The sequence below is a fragment of the Neofelis nebulosa genome, chromosome 1, assembly GCF_028018385.1.
Source record: "Neofelis nebulosa isolate mNeoNeb1 chromosome 1, mNeoNeb1.pri, whole genome shotgun sequence".
NCBI classification, from domain to species: domain Eukaryota; kingdom Metazoa; phylum Chordata; class Mammalia; order Carnivora; family Felidae; genus Neofelis; species Neofelis nebulosa.
The window spans coordinates 236,137,840-236,157,931 of NC_080782.1; the positions used below are offsets into that span (position 1 = coordinate 236,137,840).

Consider the following 20,092-nt stretch of genomic DNA (forward strand, 5'->3'; position numbering starts at 1 on the left):
AGCATCTCAGAGACGCGTGGGTCCGTGTAGGGCTTCGGACCAGCATCACGTCTGAAGTCAGGTTTAGCCAGTCTGACTGCTGTCTCTATCCTTGGCTCCTTCTCCTCATTTCTCGAAGTCTCGGGCTCCTAACGCCCTGCCCCTCCCCTCCCCGCATCAGCCACCTCTCAGAAGTTCTTCGGAAAGGCCCCACCAAGCACAGCTCAACCAGGGTTCGAGATGGGAGGCCTTTCTCGTGGCTCCAATATTAGCACGGCTAGCCCTCCACGCTGGTTTATGCAGGGCGAACGATAGGAGTGCCGATCATATTGGTTCTGCTTCCAGTAACATCCGCCATGGGTGGCTGGAAACCCTGTTCACGGCCCCAGGCACACAGATGTGCACAGAGCCCACGTCTGCTTGTAGACAGACACACACGGATGCCCTGAGGCCTCCCAAACGTGGGGTCTAGCCAGCGGTCTGTCAGACTTTGCCAAAACTCTGCCTTTCGGAGCAGCTTAAAGTCACCCGGTAACATCCCTGGTTTCCTGTAATGTGTGAAAATCATTCCCCTGCTTTCGATGACAGACACCTGCTGCTTTCAGTCCTTGAAAGCAGCTTGGCGGCCACAGTGGCCCCGCAGTGACACAGTGCCAGAGGCGCACGCCTCCCAGCTGCTTCCTACGGCACAGAAAGTGCAGACAAGCGAATGTTGAGACAGACGAGGTTCGAGGTCTGGAGCAGAGCAGGTTGGGAGGCGTCGTTCACTCCTGGCCCCCGCCAAGCGTCCCCCTAGAAGGGAAGGTTGCGTGGGTATTCTGGACGGTAGAACGCAGAAGGCAACATCTTGGCCCCTCTGGCAGCCCCCCTGTCCGCGGGCCGTCCCCCCTCCCCCCCCCCCCCGCCATTCAGCCTCGCCCTGGAGCCCAAGGCCCCCTTTCCCTCCCCCCCCATTCAGCCTCACCTTGGAGCCCAAGGCCCCCTTTCCCTCCCCCCCCATTCAGCCTCACCTTGGAGCCCAAGGCCCCCTTTCCCTCCCCTCCCCTGTTCAGCCTCCCCCTGGAGCCCAAGGCCCCCTTTCCCTCCCCCCCATTCAGCCTCACCTTGGAGCCCAAGGCCCCCTTTCCCTCCCCCCCCATTCAGCCTCACCTTGGAGCCCAAGGCCCCCTTTCCCTCCGCTCCCCCGTTCAGCCTCACCTTGGAGCCCAAGGCCCCCTTTCCCTCCCCTCCCCTGTTCAGCCTCGCCCTGGAGCCCAAGGCCCCCTTTCCCTCCCCCCCCCCCCCCCATTCAGCCTCACCTTGGAGCCCGAGGCCCCCTTTCCCTCCCCCCACCCGATTCAGCCTCGCCCTGGAGCCCAAGGCCCCCTTTCCCTCCCCCCCCCCCCCCCCCCGATTCAGCCTCACCCTGGAGCCCAAGGCCCCCTTTCCCTCCCCTCCCCTGTTCAGCCTCGCCCTGGAGCCCAAGGCCCCCTTTCCCTCCCCCCCCCCCCCCCCCCCCGATTCAGCCTCACCCTGGAGCCCAAGGCCCCCTTTCCCTCAGGTCCCACACAGCAGCTAGTGTTAGTGCTTGGGTCCTGTGAGGAGGTCAGGGAAAGTAGCGAAGGAAACCGTTCTCGCTGACGTGGGAATGATCCACGACTGGCCTATTCCGGGTCGCTTGTCTTTTTAGAAAGAATCTCATTAACCCAAGGTATGAGTCTCTAATGACGGGATTTCTTTAGAGTTCCTTATGGGGCGCGGGGAGCCCCCACCCCGCAGACTGGATTAGCCACAGGACTGGCCTGTGGGCGTCGGACCCCCAGGCCTGTGGCCTCCCAAGGGTTTGCTGGGCTTCTCTGTGGGTGGTGTGGGTGTGGGCAGCCATTCCAGTCCCTGGGGATTTATGACCGAACCATCGCTTTAAGGGGAGGAAAACACCGGTTGCTCCCCTGTGGCCTTTCGCGCCTGGAAGCCACGACGCGCCCTGTGCTTTCTCACGCTGTGTCCTACAGGTGGGTCCCCGTACCCGGGTGTACAAATGGACGAGGACTTCTGCAGCCGTCTGAAGGAAGGCATAAGGATGAGGGCCCCCGAATACGCGACTCCTGAAATGTGAGCCCCTGGCCGCCTCCCTTCCCCGTTGGGCCCACACCCTTCCTGCCGGCACACCCCAGAAAGGAGATGCTGTGCTGACCTTTGGGCTCCCAGTCCCGCTCAGCCACGGGGATGAAGGCCTAAAGGTCGCTCCGGTCCTCCGTTCGCTAGAGACCCATGAGGGGGGTTTCACTTGCAATTCAGGGGAAGAGGGGTAGGAGAGGCAAAGGGGACTCTCCCGAACGAGGTAGTAATCCCACTCCGCGTCCTCCATACTCCATGGACATGAAGGCTTCTCTGGACTCGTTTTAGGAGTGGGCAGCTGTGTGGAGCTTCTCGAGGGGGCTTCCCGCTTACCATCCTAGGACTCCAGGCCCCACGGGAAGGCTGTCTCCACTGTGCCAATGTTGGCCGGCCTCCCTGGGACGCTCTCTTTTCCTGAAGCTTTGTGGACTTTTCGCACGTGAAGGCCTGAGCGGGAATGTGATGACAGTTGCAGTTTCCTTGAGCTGCTGACAAGGGCCTGGGCCTCCCCAGGGCGGCACCACCTTTCCTGAACTGGCAGGCGGCCCTCTCGGTCCCACCCACACCATGGGGTCTTGTCAGAAGCCCCGGGATGGCCTTTGGGGAGAAATCCGAGGGAACGAAGGAAGTGTGGGCTTGGCCGAAGTGCAAGGCTGCCGTCTCTTTCCTTCAGCCTCTGGAGACAAGGCTAGGTCAGACGCAGGACAAGGACGGGGGACTCGGGCCCACAAAAGCGGCGTCGGGGAGTAGCGTGAGTGCAGAACGGAGCCCCTGTTCTGGTCAGCCCTGCACCGTGTCTGCTGAGTGACGGGCAGAGAGCTTGAGGCAGGGCTCCATTCTGAGAGCTGGGACCGGAGCTAGGTCAGCCCCGAGGACCACATTTGGGCCGAGGGGGGGTTGAAGGTGTTGAAGAGTTTTTAATCGCTTGCTTCCTTTTGCTTGGTGGAGAGGGGGCAACGGCCAGATCCGGTGTAAAATGAGAGGACTTTGCACTTGACGGTGTTCTAAGCGTCCCTCTCCCCACCATCCCCCGCCCCGGCCCACAGTTTCATCTGAAATTCCCAGAAACCTTGAGGGGCAGACAGGCAGATGTTCTCCTCTGAATTTGATGAGTAATGAAGCTAATCCTCTCAGAAGTGATTTGTCCTCTGTCAACCAGGTAGCAGAGGAGACGTTTAGAAGCCAGTCTTTTGAACTGATTTCCCTGGCTCACGGGACTGTTAAATTAGAAAGATACCCCACATGCCTTAGGAAAGAGGTTTCTCTAATATGTCCACTGATGCTTCGAATATTTCCACTTTTCATATGATCTCATAATCACAAGACTGGTTCTCCATTACTAACCATAATCATAATTGCAGCCAGTATTAGGTAACGTCTAATATTTATTAACTAAGTAGTTATTTAGTGCTCAAGTGCCAGGCCCTGTTTTAAGTGTCTTTTAACATATGTTAACTTACCTGATGCTCGTAACAACCCTCAACGTAGGCACAACTATTATCTCCAATTTACGGATAAGAAAACCAAGGCACGGAACATCTAAATGGTTAGCCACACTGCCAAGGAGGCAGTCTGAGCCCAGAGCCACAAACCTGCCGGGTCTGTTCTAATATCTGTCCAGATTCCGGTCCAAAGTGACCCTAGAGGGACAAAGTCCTATCAGCTTTGGACTGAAAACCCCCTTGGACTTGATCAAAGCTTCAGGTCTTGACATGAGTCCCTCCCGGGTGGCACTTATAGCCCACGCGGCCTGTGGAGGAAAGGATGGCTCTCCGATGCCGGGGCGTTTTAGAAACTCTGAAAGGCAGCAGCTTTGTGAAATGTTTGCTGGGCAGGCTAGACTTCCAGCCTCCAGCCACTCTCCAGCATTTGAGAGCTGATGTAATTTCCTTCTTGTGGGAGGCCCGGGTGGGGGACAGAGTGCAGCCCTCGGAACAGGCTTCTGTGACCTGAACTTGGCCTCAAGTGGCGTGCACTTGGGAGCTTGGGTGATAGCTTGAGAAGGAAGCCCTTCCCCCAGCTGGTTTCAAGAAGGGCTCTTGGGTCGGGTGCAACTGGTGTCTCTTTATTAAACCTGTTTACTTAGTGATGGAAACCGTTCGACGCAGAGTAGCTGGTCCCTCGCCCAGGGCCTGTTGAATCAGATGTCTTTCAATAAGGAAATAAGCAAGGAATGTTTCCAATTTTTTTTTTTTTTTTTTAATTTTCCTTTGGTGTTTGCTGAGATGATTCGCGTTGGATTTTAGGCAAGAGGAGCAGAAACTAGAAATCAGAAACCAAGAATCAGAATAAAACAGCAAGTAGTTTGTAGGTGGTCCCTTTTGCTAGTTTCGGCGGAGAGGACCCGGGGAGAGTCCTCGCGGCAGCTCGCTCAGCGGTGAAAGGATGCTTTGCAGTGGGGGGGTGCGTGTGGGGGGGACCCTGCATGACTGCACACCCTCTACTCTCAGGAACCACCCCTTCCCCCCTTCTATTTAAAAGACTTTCTTGCTTTGCCTACCTTTTATAGACGATCTGTGTATGTATTTAACATCCTTCCAACAGCCTCCGAGATTGTTTATTGCTAGAAATTGCTTTGGATGATTAGGCTCCAGTGTGGGAAGGTGGGAGCAGGCCAGGGTTCGTCACAGCCAATGCAGGTAAACGTTTGTGCACCCGTCTCAGTAAATTAGTGGAATGTGTCGACTTAAAGGGAGATCGTACAAGACTGCAGACTGTCTCAGGCTACTTCAGACCTTTGGCCACTAGCAGGCTGACCCGGGTTGCCGGAAAGGAGCAAGTGCCTTTGAGTCCTCACTCTGAGGCTGCCTGCCGGTCAGGGATAGTTAGGGACGCTGGGCACTGCGGCCCTCTCCTAGGTCTCCCAGAGAGAAGGGACAGTGGCCCAGAGTTAGAGAGCCTGTGTTCCCGTCCTCACTCCCAGGCTCCTACGTGTCTGCAAAGTGAGCCTCAGGAGGTCGACATTGGCCTTCACAGCTCTTGGGACCAGTTGACCCCCCCACCGCACCCCCTAGGACTTAGGTAGAATAGATACAGTGGATGCCTTACATGGGTGGGGGAGAGCCAGAATCCTCTTCTGAGTAGTCTTGACCCATCAGTTTGGACAGAGGCAGGAGAATTTGCCATTCAGACAAGACATCTTTGGGAGCCCCAGTCCCTTTGTCAAAGACCTAGGAGATCTACTTGCTGGGTACGGAGAAAGTAAAACCTCAGCTCCACCATCGAAGTATTGGCACAGCTTGCTTCCGAAGCCCGGTGTCCACGGAGGGTGTCTGATGACCACATGGGGTCACTACTCCCCTGGGCACCTAAAGAGCCACTCGCACCCGGACCGCAGTGTCTTGCCTCTCAGAATTGTTTTCACTGACTGGGATTCTTGCCGTTAAGGCTTTGGCCAACATTGAAAGACAAGGGTACCAGACGGTCCTGTGGAGTCATTATTTGCTAGATGGAAACCCTGCCATCGATTGAGAGGTGTCTGGGACCGCTTCCTTTCGGATTTCGGTTCTAGGAAGAGCCGTGCTTCTTCCAAGCGACTGGTGTGCTTTTAACGTTTGGCTTGCGTGCGTCACGTCGTCGATTATTCCTTCTTCTCACCAGCTGCCTGGAAGCTTGGAGCGCTGCCTCTCTCTCCAGCTACTCAGAGGCAGGACATAAATTCTGTGGTATCAGCATTGCCTGTGGTTTTGCCTTTTGTCTTTATTTTCCCGTCCTCCTGATCGTGTTCTTTTCTCTTTTCGTGACCTGCCTGTACTCCTACCGTCTGTGTTGGCCACCTCACGTATACTTTGAAACCAAAGAAGGATATCCCAGCTGGGAGAGGCTGGTGGAGACTGAAAGCGCATGTCTAAGAGGCGGCAGCGTGGGGGGTTCTCGGGCTTTTCCCGGGAACCCCCAGGTCCCAGCACTATAAGTAATATCTGCAAGATGATTAAGGATTCATGGAAGGAAGCCTTGCTGTCTCGGGTGACTCCCTTATCAGTACTGGAGTGCTTATATGCCAGGCTCTGAGCTAGGTGACGGGGGTCGAGATGTGGTCCCTGCCCACATAGCGCCAACAGCCGGGTTCTGATCCAGTTCCAAATCCTGAGCACATTCAGCTTTTGATCCAACTTGGTCAGAGCCCTCTCTGGCCCAGATGATCTTTCGAGAGAAGAGATGACTGACAGCGAACTTCCCTTGAGGAGAGCAGAGCACCCAAGGAGAGTAAATGTGTAAGCCAGTCTGTGCAGGGTGCTCTTTTGTGTGTTTTCCAGGGACGGGGGCAGGCAGGGACCTGTATCCTCTCGACGCGGCCCAGAGAAGGGCCCAGTTACTTTTACATCTCAAAGGTCAGAGGAGAAGAATCATAGAGGAACCCTGTTGACATTCAAACCCCAGGACACGATTTGCTTTCTGGAATATTAAGACAGACGTTTCCCGACCTGTACCCAGTGCCCTGAGAAGCGTGGGAGGCCAGTTTGTAATGGCTGCTTTGAAATGCTGGGGTTGGCAGGGGGAGAGGGGATCCTCCACATGGAAGCAACCTGCTTGCAGCCCAAGGGACTCCTCACACTTGACACAGACTGTCACCCTTTGGAGGTGGCATGAGTCTTGTATGCAGTGCCTTCTCGACCAGTCTCCGCTGCTGAGCTCAGTCACGGAACTGGGGCGCCCTAGACCTACTACATCCTTATTAAGCAGCGCAAGCCAGGGGCGCCTGGGTGGCTCAGTTGGTTAATAAGCCTCTGACTTTGGTCTAGGTCATGATCTCACCGTTCCTGAGTTCAAACCCTACATCAGGCTCTGTGCTGATGGCTCAGAGCCTGGAGCCTGCTTCAGAGACACAGAATCTGTGTCTACATTAACTTTTACCTTGAAGGACATTGCCATGCCTTTGAACATGAGGGGAGGAGCCCCATGCCGCACACCCAACTGCAAGTGGACACTGTGCTTTCCTTCCAGTACCTCTGCTCTATTCAAGAAGAACTTATGTCTTCCCCTCTGCAGAGACCACAAGCCCTCCAAAAAACTTGGGTGGTGACGGGATCTGGAGGGCGGGGTTTGTTAGTCTGCCTCTCTAGACACGTTCTAGACACGTTCCCACCACCAGTAGGACCCCAGCCCAAACAGCCTGGGCGGGGGGGTGGGGGGAAGGGGTGCTGCAGGCCCAAATCCAGAAGTGAGGGCAAGGATCATAAGCCGCAGGAAGCAGAACCGTTATCTGTAGGACGACACCCATCACGTCGCTGATGTGTGGGGCAGTCTACACCATCACCACCGCTCTCCAGCTATTTCTACCGTGCTTTCCCTCAACAGCTATCAGATCATGTTGGACTGCTGGCACAAAGACCCAAAAGAAAGGCCAAGATTTGCAGAACTTGTGGAAAAACTAGGCGATTTGCTCCAGGCAAATGTACAACAGGTAAAGCTAACCTACCTAATCTAGAATATCAGAAGATATTCTGATACGCCTTTGAATGTAAGTCAAGGGGGGAGGTATTTTATTTGTTGTCTTAAGAGCTGCTAATAGCAGAGATCAGAAGCTAAAAAAAAAAAATGTGTGTGCACGCAGAATTATCTTCCCCAAACGCAAGAAAGATTGTGGACATGACATAGTGGAAGCTGATATGTTTCACAGAAATAGGCTGAAATAGAAATCTGTACAATTAAAGCTCTGTCTTTGGTATTTTAGGATGGTAAAGACTATATCCCACTAAATGCCATACTGACAGGAAATAGCGGGTTTTCATACTCGTCTCGTGCCTTCTCTGATGACTTCTTCAAGGAAGATATTTCAGCTCCACAGTTTAATTCAGGAAGTTCTGATAATGTCAGGTAAGATTTCTTTCCTTCCTCAGCTTTACATTATAAAATTTTCAAATAGAAAAAAAAGCTCACCTCCCAAATTCAAACACAGTTAACATTTTGCCCTATTTTGTCTCTACGCATATACTCTGCATGTATGTGGCTCTTTTTGCCCAACTGTTTTGAAAGAGTGCTTCGGGCGTTATAACGTTCTACCCTAAATCTTGTAAGATCTTTCTCCTGTGTTACCACATCAAAATTATCACACACAGAAAAAAATTGGTAGTTTTGTTTTTCAATGTTTATTTATTTTTGAGAGAGAGAGAGAGAGAGAGAGACAGAGTATGAGCAGGGGAGGGGCAGAGAGAGAGGGAGACACAGAATCAGAAGCAGGCTCCAGGCTCTGAGCTGTCAGCACAAAGCCCAAAGTAGGGCTCAAACCCACGAACCATGAGATCATGACCTGAGCCGAAGTCAGACACTTAACCAATTGAGCTATCCAGGCATCCCTTGATAGTTTCTTAATATTATTAAATATTCAGGTTTCCGTAAGTTCCCCAAATGTCTTTTATACCTTAAGAAAAAACAAAAAATAAATCAGGATCCAATCAAGAACAGTACATTGCATTTTCTTTACTCTTATTAAAAAAAATTTTTTTTTATGTTTATTTATTTTTGAGAGAGAGAGAGAGAGAGACAGAGTGTGAGCAGGCGAGGGGCAGAGAGAAAGGGAGACACAGACTCTGAAGCAGGCTCCAGGCTCTGAGCGGTCGGCACAGAGCCCGACGCGGGGCTCGAACCCACGAACTGTGGGATCATGACCTGAGCTGAAGTCGGACACTTAACCGACTGAGCCGCCCAGGTGCCCCTCTCGACTCTTATTTAGAATAATCTTACATCTTTTTTTTTCCCCAAAGACTTTTTTTTTTTTTTTTTTTTCATGAGACCTCAGATAAAATCATTTGTTTTTCCTACTGGAGACACTAACATACCATTCATTACTGTAGAGGAAAATTGGAGAAGGGACCAGGGAAAATGTATGGATTCGGTGTCTCCACTGGGTGCTGGGCGGGGATCAGCTCTTCAGTACTAACGATTATACGTGTGTCAACACGTCATTACCAATGACCATCCCACATCAATGCCAACAGTCACATAGGAATCAAACATCGCCACTAATGGTTACGTGTGCATCATACACATTCAGCACTGATGCTGTGCGTGGTCTGGGACTGTGCTGGGCTCTTTGTACAAAGCATCAATTCCTTTAATGCTCAAAACAATACTATACAGTAGATATTATTATTACCGTTACACAAATGGGGCCCTTAAGGCTCCATGGAAGATAGCGTGCCAAAACTGTGTGCCTAGAGAGTGGCAGAATAGAGTCTGTGACCCAGGTATTTTAACACTGCGTCCTTGTTTCCATGCAGTTAGGACTATGTTTAGGGTGTTTAAGACCATCCTATGGGCCTTCTAGCGTCTTCCTCTGCAACAGGCACAACCCCAGAGCTTTGACCTCAGTTCAGCCAAACGGGGCAGGTGACCAGGGGAGGCATAGCTAAGGGTTGGGCCAGTCTGAAAAGACTGACAGCCATCTGTGACAGGCCGAGAAGTCCAGTGACCAGCCCCGGTTTGTGGTAATGGGTTACATGTCAGTGGCACTGCTCCCTCTCCGTGACTAGCCCCACAGCCTGCAACAAATGAATCACCCATTTCTTTTTAAAGACAAGAAAACTAGGTCAGACCGAACACATTCGCAGTAGCTGATTGTGTCAGAGATGAAGGAGGGAAGCTGTCAAAGTTGTTCGAGCCCTTTCAGGGGGTTGCTCAGCCTTCGGCCAATGAAGTGCTCATCTAGAAATCGGGCCTTGCAGATGGTGACAGGGTTTCAGACTGAGAAACTGCGTCAGTAGGTGAACTTGCCCGAGGAAGAGCCAGATGGTGGAGATCTCTGCCAGCCTTCCTAGTGGGTCATCAACAAAAGGTCAGGAGGTAGTTATAGGGAAAACACACAGTTACAACCCATTTTTCCCAGTCTGTAATCCCAGAACAGAATATACAAGACTAGCCATTAAATCCGCGGTGTGGCCTGGGGGGGGGGGTCATTTCATTGGTCTCCTCACATCCTTGGAGAAGTAGGCAGCTACACGTTATCAAGTCACCTCCCTTCGCTGGGCATCATTTCTCTCCTCTGTAAGATACGGCGTTTAGACCACGAGATGACTCGGGTTTCTTCTGGGCCTGACATTTCCCCAGTTCCACAAGGGATTACAGGCCTAACCACTGCTGAGTCTCTCCAGGGTCCCTATGGGATTTTGCCCAAAACTGTGCAGTGTGGATTGACAGCCGTAGGGGGGAAGTGGCCACCACTGTCAGGATTCCCAGGAGAACACAGCAGGAAAGTTCCAGTACTCTGGTTCATCTCAGCTGGGAGACAGTGCCCATAGTCCCCCGACTAATAAAAACTAGATGCATTTTCCTATCTTGATTATCCTTCTGCTTCTTCCTCAGATATGTAAATGCTTTCAATTTCTTGAGCTTGGAGAGAATCAAAACCTTTGAAGAACTTTCGCCAAACACCACCTCGATCTTTGATGTAAGTGATGGGATTAGCCTACTTAGTGCACTATGGCAGGACCCTTTGCCAGACTCTTACCCAAACACAAGCTCCAGTAACCTGCTGGCTCCCAGTTCATAGGGGTCAGTAATGAGTGGCTCAGACAACAATTTTCCGGGGACAAGACTTAGCCAAACGGAGCTGATGTGAAAACAGGTAATTCTGTACTTTGACAGTGACCTAGAATTCACTCCAGGGTCCAAGTCCTCACCTGGTCATAATTTAGTCCCTTCGGTCACAGTTTAGTCAATAACTTCATGGTGGGTTTCTAAGCTTCTTAGCTATCAATGGAGGAATCCAAAGCTGTGAGTAGCTGGGTCTTCCTGATCTAACAGAAAGCTCTCTCATAAGAGTAGCCTACCTCGGCCTTACATCCCTTCCCACTAGGGTTCTAGAGGCTGAATAGCCATGTTCCTCCCCAGCCACGATGGGAGAAGTAATCCGGAACAACCTGGCAAACCCAAGGCCCCACCCAGCTTGTAGTTGGAAGCTCTGGGCCTTGAGGTTGAGAGAGTAAGGGGAGGCGAGGGAAAACCGGGCAAGAGTACACTTTGCTTCAAGACCCTTACACTCAAAGTCATCTCCAGGCCAGGTAAGTATGGTTGCCACTAAACGGGCTAGGAATGCGGAATCTCAGGACCCACCCACACTCCCGGAGTCAGACTTCGCACTGTCACAAAGTCCCTAGGGGACGGATGTGAACAGTGAAGTTTGAGAAGCACGGGTGATGCCCACGTCCCATAAAGGGCCTGGGAAACCCGCCATGGTGTGAAGGTGATGGCCACAAACCCAGTAGCCTGGAGATTAAAAAAAGCACCAAAAGCTTCTCAAACGCACTAGATAAAGAGGAGAAAATGATCAAAACATTTAAAAACATGGCAAACAAGTCATACAAAAGTATTCCAGTCATACAAAAGTAGCTGAAAATTTTGTTTTTCTGCTTTGGTTTTAAGTGCTAGGAAATGACACTGAGCAAAACACAAAACATTTCTCTCAACCTCAACCCTCCCCACCGGGATTCAGTGGGGACTGCAAGCTCCTTGGCTTGCTTAGGCTTGTCTACTGATGATCAAGGACACAAACACAACCCAAGGGAGACTCAAGAGTGACAGGAACAAAGAGTCCACTCACTGGGAATGCTGTGTTAGCACAGTAAGGAAGACCTGCCTAAAACCCGATGCTAAGGATGAACCAACGAGAAAATGGAATGTTGAAGGGTGCCTGGGGGGGGCTCAGTTGGTTGAGCGCCGAACTTCGGCTCAGGTCATGATCTCACGGTTTTTGAGTTTGAGCCCTGCGTTGGGCTCTCCGCTCTCAGCCTGTTTCGGATCCTCTGTCCCCTCTCTGGCTGTCCTTCCCCACCTTGTGCTCGCTCTCTCTCTCAAAAGCAAATAAAACATTAAAAAAATCCATTAACAAACATGGAATTGTGCTGGAAACCATGACAGCTGAGGGTCTGACAATTCCATAGGAGTCATAAGAAAAAAAACTGATTTTAAACCATGTCTTCATAATTTCTTGGTTGTTGTTTGTTTTGGTTTTGGTTTGGTTTTTGTTTTTGGTTTTTGTTTTTTGTTTTTTTTGAGAGAGAGAGAGTGAGCGAGCAGGGGAGAGAGAGAAAGATCTCAAGCAGGCTCCAAGCTCAGTGCAAAGCCCAACACGGGGTGTGATCCCACAACCCTGGGATCATGACCTGAGCCCAAATCAAGAGTCAGATGCTTAACTGAGCCACCCAGACACTCCAATTTCTCAGAATTTTTTGTGTGGTGCATCTTCTGTGTGGCCACCAGAGAACAGCATGCCCATAGATGATAGTCATCTGCCAAAATTCGTTTTAGTATATGTAGGCAATAATTTGTGTAAAAGTTTACTATAAAAAATGCTCACCTGTTACTTGTAGTTTTCCCTTGTGTTTAAATGCATTTCCTTCCCCTTCGGGAAGCAGGGCCTCCAAGTCACTGGGAATAATAGGCATTGCTTGCAACAAAATGTAGATTTGCCCCCTATGGAGAAAATGCTTTGTCTTAATAGGCAGGTGAGGACAGAGCTTGGGGTGACTTTGCACAGCCGAGTATTATTCCACCCCCCCCCCCCAGCGTGGCCCCCTCTGGGTGAGGCAAGAAGTGTAACCCTTTTTCCTCCCCCACCCCCACCAGGATTACCAGATGGACAGTGGCTCTCTGCTGGCCTCCCCCTTGCTGAAGCGCTTCACCTGGGCCGAGAGCAAACCCAAGGCCTCACTGAAGATTGAGTAAGGAAGTTGGGGGGGGGGGGGGTCTTTTCTATAATCAATCGATGGAGGGGTGTGAAGGAAGATGCTGGGGAAAATGTAATGGGGACATTTGAGGGCTACTTGCCTCCCTGAACTACAGTGTCCAGGCATTGCAGAAAAGCACTGTTTTCCCCCTCAGAAGGGCAAGAAAGAGGGTATAAAATCAGGGCCATGAGCACCAGAGCAGAGAAGGAAGCCTGGGATTTAAGAAGTGAAAACATGCAGAAAACTCCCAACAGAGACAGGCAGTCCAAACGCGTGAGGCACAGTGACTCAGCTGGAAGGAGCCTGACATGCCCACCTGTGAACAGTGCCTAAGTCAGATGGAGACGTGCTCATGGGGGCGGGGAGGGGAGCTAGCCTACGATTACAGCCTCGGCCGGCAAAATCTGTACAGGAAGCGTCACAGCCCTGTTTTCCGGTACTAAGACATGCCATCCTGAGACGCCGAACCTTCCAAACGAAAGCTCGTTTCCTGTTGGATCCTGGCATTCCATCCCTACAGCGGCCGTCGGCAAGTACCGTTGGAATTTCTTAGGCTCCGGCTTTTTATTCCACTGGCCCTGCTGTCACTTCGGCTTCTCTGTGCTAGTCTGTGCCTGGGAAGAGCACTGGACAGGCAAACTATCCATCAGGGATTCCTTCCTTCCCGCGTTCAAACGCCTGCCCTGTCTACCCCAAAGTCAAGAACCTGACCGTCTTTTCTTCAGGACCCACACACAAAACAGCTACTCAACCCTGCCACTGTAGTGTAAGAGCAGCCATCAACAACGTATAAACAAGGAGTTGTGGCTGTGTTCCAATCACCTGTATTTACAAAAACAGGTAGCCGTGGCCAATGAGCACAAGAAAAGATGCTTAAGGTCACGGGTCATCAGGAAAATGCAAATCAGCTTCACCCCCCACTAGGATGGCTAGAACCAAAAAGTTGGAGGTGATGAAAGTCTCGTGCGTTGCTGGTGGGGATGTAAAACGGTCTGGCCACTTGGGGAAACGGTCTGGCCGATCTTAATCACAAGGGTTAATTAGAGTTACTCTGTGACTCAGCAGTTGCCCTCCTTAGGTACACACCCACCCAACAGAAGGAAAACTTAACGTTCACGCAAAAACTTGTACACAAACGTTCGTAGCAGCATCGTTCATAATGACCCAAAGTAAAAGCAAGCCAAATGTCCTTCAGTTGCTGGATAAAATGCAGTAGACTCATACGATCGAGTATTATTTGCCAATAAAAAAGTACGAGGTACTGGTACATGCTACAACGTGGACAAACCTTGAAAACGTTGTTAAGTGAACGAAGCCAGTCACCGCCGACCACATGCGGTAGGCTTCCATTCACATGAAACGCCGGGCAAAGGCAGATCTGTGGAAAGAAAGTAGACCAGTGGTTGTCTAGGGCGGGGGGTGGGAAGTGTGGGAGAAGGGCAATTGGCTATGCTAATGGGTATGGGTCTTGGGGGATGACAATGGCCTGAAATCAATTGTGTTGATGGTTGCACCATCTACGAATATACTAAAAACCATTCAGCTGGACCCTTTATTTTTTTTAATGTTTATTTTTGAGAGACAGAGACAGAGTGCAAGAGGGGAGGAGGAGAGAGAGGGAGAGAGGGAGAATCGGAAGCAGGCTCCAGGCTCTGAGCTGTCGGCACAGAGCCCGACACAGGGCTCGAACTCACGAACCATGAGATCTTGACCTGAGATGAAGTTAGACGCGTAACCGACTGAGCAACCCAGGTGCCCCTCAGCTGGACACTTTAAACAGTGAACTGTATCTCAATAAAGCTGCTTAAAAACAAAACAAAGCATGCAGGTGACCAGCCCACAGGTGGTAGTTTGCTGATCTTGATCTAAGTCAAAAGATCGCTCCAAATGGCTCTCTGAGTGATATAAATCCAAAGGGTAGGAACATGGCCAGGCAAACATCTGCATAGTTTCCTGTTAACATAAGCACAATGATGATCCCAGAGTGGAGTCCCCTCTAACAGATTAGGGGACCCTCACAAAGAATAAGTATACACAGGAGGAAAGGAAGCAGGATGCCACAACCTTTTGTTTCCTGCTTTGGAACACTTACCTAGATCTTTGTGAAGGAAAACGATTGCACCCTCCGGAGATTAAAAATACAGATAATGCATGTTGGGGAGCCTGGGTGGCTCAGTCACTTCAGCATCCAACTCTGGGTTTCGGCTCAGGGCATGATCTCATGGTTTGTGAGTTCAAACCCTGAATCGGACAGCACGGAGCCTGCTTGGGCTTCTGTCTCTCTGTCTCTCTCAAAATAAAAAAATTTTTAAAAAGAAAATGCTGGACGTGTTCGTCCAGAACCAACCTAACTGTGGTGGCACGTCAGCTTTCCTCATTCTCATCCCAGCTATTAAGAAACAAACGTGAGGGCTCCCGGGTGGCTCAGTGGGGTAAGCATCGGACTTTGGCTCAGGTCATGATCTTACGGTTCGTAAGTTTGAGTCCCGCTTCGGGTGAACTCGAGTCCTGCTTCGATGAGCCCCTGCCGCTCTCGCTGCCCCCACCCTCTCTCCCCTGCAGGCTTACTTGCATATCCTCTCTCAACAAACAAACATGAATGGACAAGACAAGCTTTTCTTTCTTGTTTATCTATCTTATGCTGGATGCAAAATACAGAACCAGAAGCAAGTTTCTCCTTTGAGCCTTGCTAGTGACACAGAGTCCCGTAACTTAAAAGTTTTCTAGGGGGCGCCTGGGTGGCGCAGTCGGTTAAGCGTCCGACTTCAGCCAGGTCACGATCTCGCGGTCCGTGAGTTCGAGCCCCGCGTCAGGCTCTGGGCTGATGGCTCGGAGCCTGGAGCCTGTTTCCAATTCTGTGTCTCCCTCTCTCTCTGCCCCTCCCCCGTTCATGCTCTGTCTCTCTCTGTCCCAAAAATAAATAAAAAACGTTGAAAAAAAAAAATTAAAAAAAAAAAAAAAAAAAAGTTTTCTAGAACACAAACATGACAGGGAGACAACCGCACTAACCTTTTTGTATGAAGCTCTATTCATTTCTTGATGCTGTTGTAACACGCGATCACAAACTTGGTGGCTTAAAGCGAGAGAAACGTACTCTCTTGTAGTTCTGGAGGCCAGAAGCCCCAAATCAAGGTACTGGCAGAGCCACGATCCCTCTGGAAGGCCGAGGGAGCATCCATTCCTCACTTTTTCCAGCTCCTGGTGTCTCTGGGCATTCCGTGGCTCGTGGCCACGTGTCTCTGCTCCACCTTCAACCCCCCCCCCTCCCCCCCTCCCCCCCGCCTTCTGCGTGTGGCTGTGCATCTCCATCACCCTCTCTTACAAGGACACATGTGGTTGTGCTCAGGGTCCGCCTGGATAATGCAGGCTAAGTTCCTCTTCCGCAGATCCTCAGCTCCACCACCCCTCTCACCCTGGAAGAGAATATTCAGTCTTCTGCCATCTCAAGTGCCAGTCACAGGTTCCAGGGATTCTGGAGGCGGGAGCATTTTTCAGCCCACGATGGTAGCTAACTGGTCTAAGGACAGGGGAGGGCCATGTGTGTCCTGGAGGGATTTTCCACCTGAGATGACGGATGTGCGGTATCTGGTCACACAGTCTGCCGCCCCCCCGGCCAGTGGAAGACGTCATTCTGCTGGGTGCCACCGAGCTGGGAGTAGAGGGGCAGCGTGCAGCTTTAGGACAGAGGGCATCTGCCCGGAGGTGGGGATGGGGCTCAATAACCGTCAGCTGTAGAACAGCCGTGAGCAAATGACCCGACGGGAGAGAGCGGACGGACATCAGCGTTTGTTTCCAAGAAATCAATTCTGTGCATTTGTTTTCTTTTCTTTCCTTTCTTTAGCTTGAGAGTAACCAGTAAAAGTAAGGAGTCGGGGCTTTCCGACCTCATGCGGCCTACTGTCTGCCATCCCAGGTGTGGGCACACCAGCAAAGGCAGGCGCAGGTTCACATACGACAACTCACAGCTGGAGAAGAAGATTTCGTCCTGTTCTCCTCCCCCAGACTACAACTCGGTGGTCCTATATTCCACCCCGCCTGTCTAAAAGTTCGACACGTAGCCTTATTTCTAGAACCACGCGAGTATTTATACCCCCTGAAAACTAGCTTTTGCCAGTAGGACACATACATACATGTACACCTTTACCTTTCCACAGGAGCAAGCTGCCTTTTGTGATTTTTTTTTTTTAATAAGTGCTTCTTTTTCTTTTTGACTAACAAGAATGTAACCCCAGATAGAGTAATAGTGATAAGTAAAGAACACCACTGGTAAATCCTCACGTTCATTCAGTGTGTTAGAGAGACCCTTATTTCCAAGCCCAATGACTTACCTGCTCCTGCCCCCGAGACCGCAGGGCGTTCAATGATTCAGGAGATGCACCGATCATGCGAGGCAGCATGGACTCCACGGGGCCAGCCACCAGCACCCTGGAACCGGGAGGCAACGAGCCGTAAGCCGGCCCGCGCAGTGTCTCTGGGGTCCTCTAGCAGATGCAACTTCCGGGGAAGGAGGAGGAGAAGGGAGAAAGGAAGAAGCGAGCAAGGAGGACAAAAGCACTGGGGAGAATCGGCGCCGTCCTGCATGGGAAGGGAGTAGGTGAGGGCTGTCCCCCATGACACTGCAATGGCTTCCGGACCCGGACCAAACCCGGTCCACCCGGAGAACCCACCTTGGGGAGCAGACAGGACAGAGACACGAGGGGACATTTTCTGGATTCCAGCAGGCAAGTAAAGGACAAGCAATTTTTTTCTTTTTGGCAACTACAAGTTTTAAAACGTTAGCTATGGGACTGGATCTATGCCCATTCCCACATATGGCACATTTTAAAATTTCTAGCACGGAGCGTGGTGCTCAGATCTGAGCCTGGACTGCAGGCCCCTCTGGCAATATACACTGAAAACTCACCCTGAGCTCGGCTGGCTCCACGGCCACCATGGCCTTGCACTTAGCAGATTGCTCAGAGTAAGCTCACTGGAACGGGTTTGGTCTGCTAGGGTTACCTGTGGGGCTTTAAGCCCCATTTAAAAAAATGTCAGATTCTATTTTGAGTATTAATATATAATCAAGACACTTTTTTTTTTTTTTTTTTACACTAACCTGTTTTGTCCAGTTAGTTATAAACGGAAGCTGAGGAGGATGAAAACAAAGAGTCCTGCGGAGGGTTTCCTCTGTACCAAAACCAGGATAGGTGGAGCGAAAGCAGGATGAGCACAGTAAAAACCCCATCTCTTTACCACCCAAACCAACTCGTGGGAACAGTTGGGGCCCAAAGGAGAGGAAGCCAATCATGTTTCCTTTTTAATGGGGATTCTACAATCTCATGCTGGTCTACTGGAAAGATGTGGAAGAGTATTAACCAATGTTTATTAAGCACTTTATGCTCCTGGAGAAAAAAGGTGATATGTAATTTATGCAAGATACTTTTAGAATTGGGACTCAGGATATTAGTTATTGAGCCATCAATAGGAGAAGCGCCTCTCTTCATCTGCTTTGGCCCTTGCCTTGGGTCTGAGAATGATGGAAATAGGGAGACAGGGTACAAAAGGGTGCCTACTCTTCAGGGTTTAAAGACCCTGGAACTCTCAGCAGGCTCTGATGCTGTGTATTTAGGACGTATGTACCTTCTAAAGCCAGTCAAAGCTGGACAGGTTAACAGTGAATTGCTGCTTCTGGTAGAGAAGAGTGTGCTTCCCTTTAGGCAAGTAACTTAACTCTAGAACCTGAAATATAATAGGAGAATCTTTACTTCCTTCCCTGTGTGTCACATTCCTGTGTCAAGGTTCTTAGTCTAAAGAGACGGGACAGTCAGCACACCCCAAAAGGAAGGAAGCAGGTGCTCCGGTGGGGGTTCTGCTGGAGAAGCGTCTGGCCAGCAGAGAAGTGAGGCAGGCCTCTCCACCAGGACCCCAGTCCAGACAAAATCAGGCCAGGGCCAGAAGAGGGGAAAAGCTTTGTTCTTCCTCGTCTTCATGTGCACAAAAACCACCTGTGACAGTCGGTGATAGTATCAATGAGGTAACCAGAAGGAGGTTCAACAGGGAAAAGAAAAGAAGACCTCAATCAGCTTTGCCGATTTTTCATATCCGATAAGGATCCAGCAATGAGTGAAAACAAAAACCTTAACTATACGTACAATATCTTGATTTTGATAACCTAATTAATTCTTAATTGTTCTAAGACCTTAGTAATACCATCTTTCCAAAAGAAAAAAAATCCTCAGAATTTATGTTAATTCAGCTGCTTCAAAGACTCAGGTTTAGAGCCTACGTGAGTCCGTTGGTCAAGACGGTTCCATCTAGAGTGTTAGCACAGAAAGGAAAATGGAAGCTTGCAGTCATGAGTCCACCCAGTTGCAACGTGCTTGCCACAGACTGGTTCTTTAACCAGCACTGAATGTTAAACACTAAAAACTGAAACACTCGTTAACCCATGGTATTATTAGAACCATTTGGCATCTATGACAAACATAGTTGGCACAATCCTTTCAGGATTTGTGAGAGCACGTATGTGTAACAGTGTGGGTGGAACGGGACTGAAACCATATGGAAGTCTGTATCTAGTTAAGTCTAAGAAGCGATGCTCAGACCTTGGTTTTAGCTCGTGAAACAAATTTGTCCAAACCCTGAAAAAAATGTTATGTAGGTCTTCTAGCTGTGCCTGGTTTCCCAGCCCGTAAAGAATGTCAAACACGAACAGATACTTGCCAGTCCCTTTTCATTGCAAAAGGAGCGCAACTTGGACCGACAGTGGTAGTAACTGTATGTGTATATACGTGTGTGTGTGTTGTGCGTGACTATTTAAGGAAACTGGAATTTTAAAGTTACTTTTATACAAACAAGAATATATGCTGCAGATATAAGTAAGACTTAATTTGGTCCTACATCTCTAGTCACCATGAATGTATTTTGTATGCTATCTTCATATAATAAAATTAACTTCTGAAAACATCTACCTGTTTTCTCCAACTTGCTTATACGTGAGGAAAAAAAGGGGGGGGGGGTGTCACAGGTTTTTCCTTGGGGGTGGAGGGCCGGTGTCCCGGGGCATCTCCTTAAATACCAGCAGTGAAACACAGCCCAAGGAAAATCCAGCAAGACCTCTGAAGAGAGGGGCAGAGTCTTCTCTCAGTGCCGCAAGATGCTGCTCTAAACCATCAGGGTGCTGTAAACAGTAAATCAAAACCACAAAGCAGGCACATCGCCCAGAAAGCAAAACACTAAAATGAATACAGTTAGAAGTGAAATGTACAGACCGAGTGCAAGCACTGGCTGCAGATGGAGGTACCCTCAATGAAAGAGGAGGCGGGTTTTCCCCAACACTAATTTTCAGCTAAGAAACGATTACCGTAATTACA

At 50.2% G+C, this 20,092-nt stretch overlaps 1 protein-coding gene and 1 long non-coding RNA gene across 5 annotated transcripts in view; one reads left to right on the forward strand and one right to left on the reverse strand.

Annotated features, from left to right (window-relative positions):
* FLT1 (fms related receptor tyrosine kinase 1) overlaps positions 1-19,685 on the forward strand; it is a 174,568-nt gene extending 154,883 nt beyond the window's left edge. Inside the window, exons 26-31 of the mRNA XM_058688848.1 lie at positions 1,971-2,070; positions 7,375-7,480; positions 7,751-7,893; positions 10,378-10,462; positions 12,640-12,734; positions 16,582-19,685. Coding sequence (XP_058544831.1) covers positions 1,971-2,070; positions 7,375-7,480; positions 7,751-7,893; positions 10,378-10,462; positions 12,640-12,734; positions 16,582-16,783 — 731 coding nt within the window. The 3' untranslated portion in view covers positions 16,784-19,685. The remainder of the gene's footprint in view (positions 1-1,970; positions 2,071-7,374; positions 7,481-7,750; positions 7,894-10,377; positions 10,463-12,639; positions 12,735-16,581) is intronic.
* LOC131487815 (uncharacterized) lies at positions 8,150-16,582 on the reverse strand. Of its 4 annotated transcripts, none has more exons than XR_009249979.1 (4): positions 15,750-16,582; positions 12,371-14,118; positions 9,612-9,829; positions 8,150-8,437 (listed from the first exon to the last, which is right to left on the reverse strand). It is a non-coding gene; the product is annotated as an uncharacterized LOC131487815 (long non-coding RNA). The 4 variants fall into 4 exon arrangements; XR_009249977.1 differs by lacking the exon at positions 8,150-8,437 and having other exon boundaries at positions 8,547-9,829; positions 15,750-15,813; positions 16,063-16,582; XR_009249976.1 differs by lacking the exon at positions 8,150-8,437 and having other exon boundaries at positions 8,547-9,829.
* Positions 19,686-20,092: the final 407 nt, after the last annotated feature.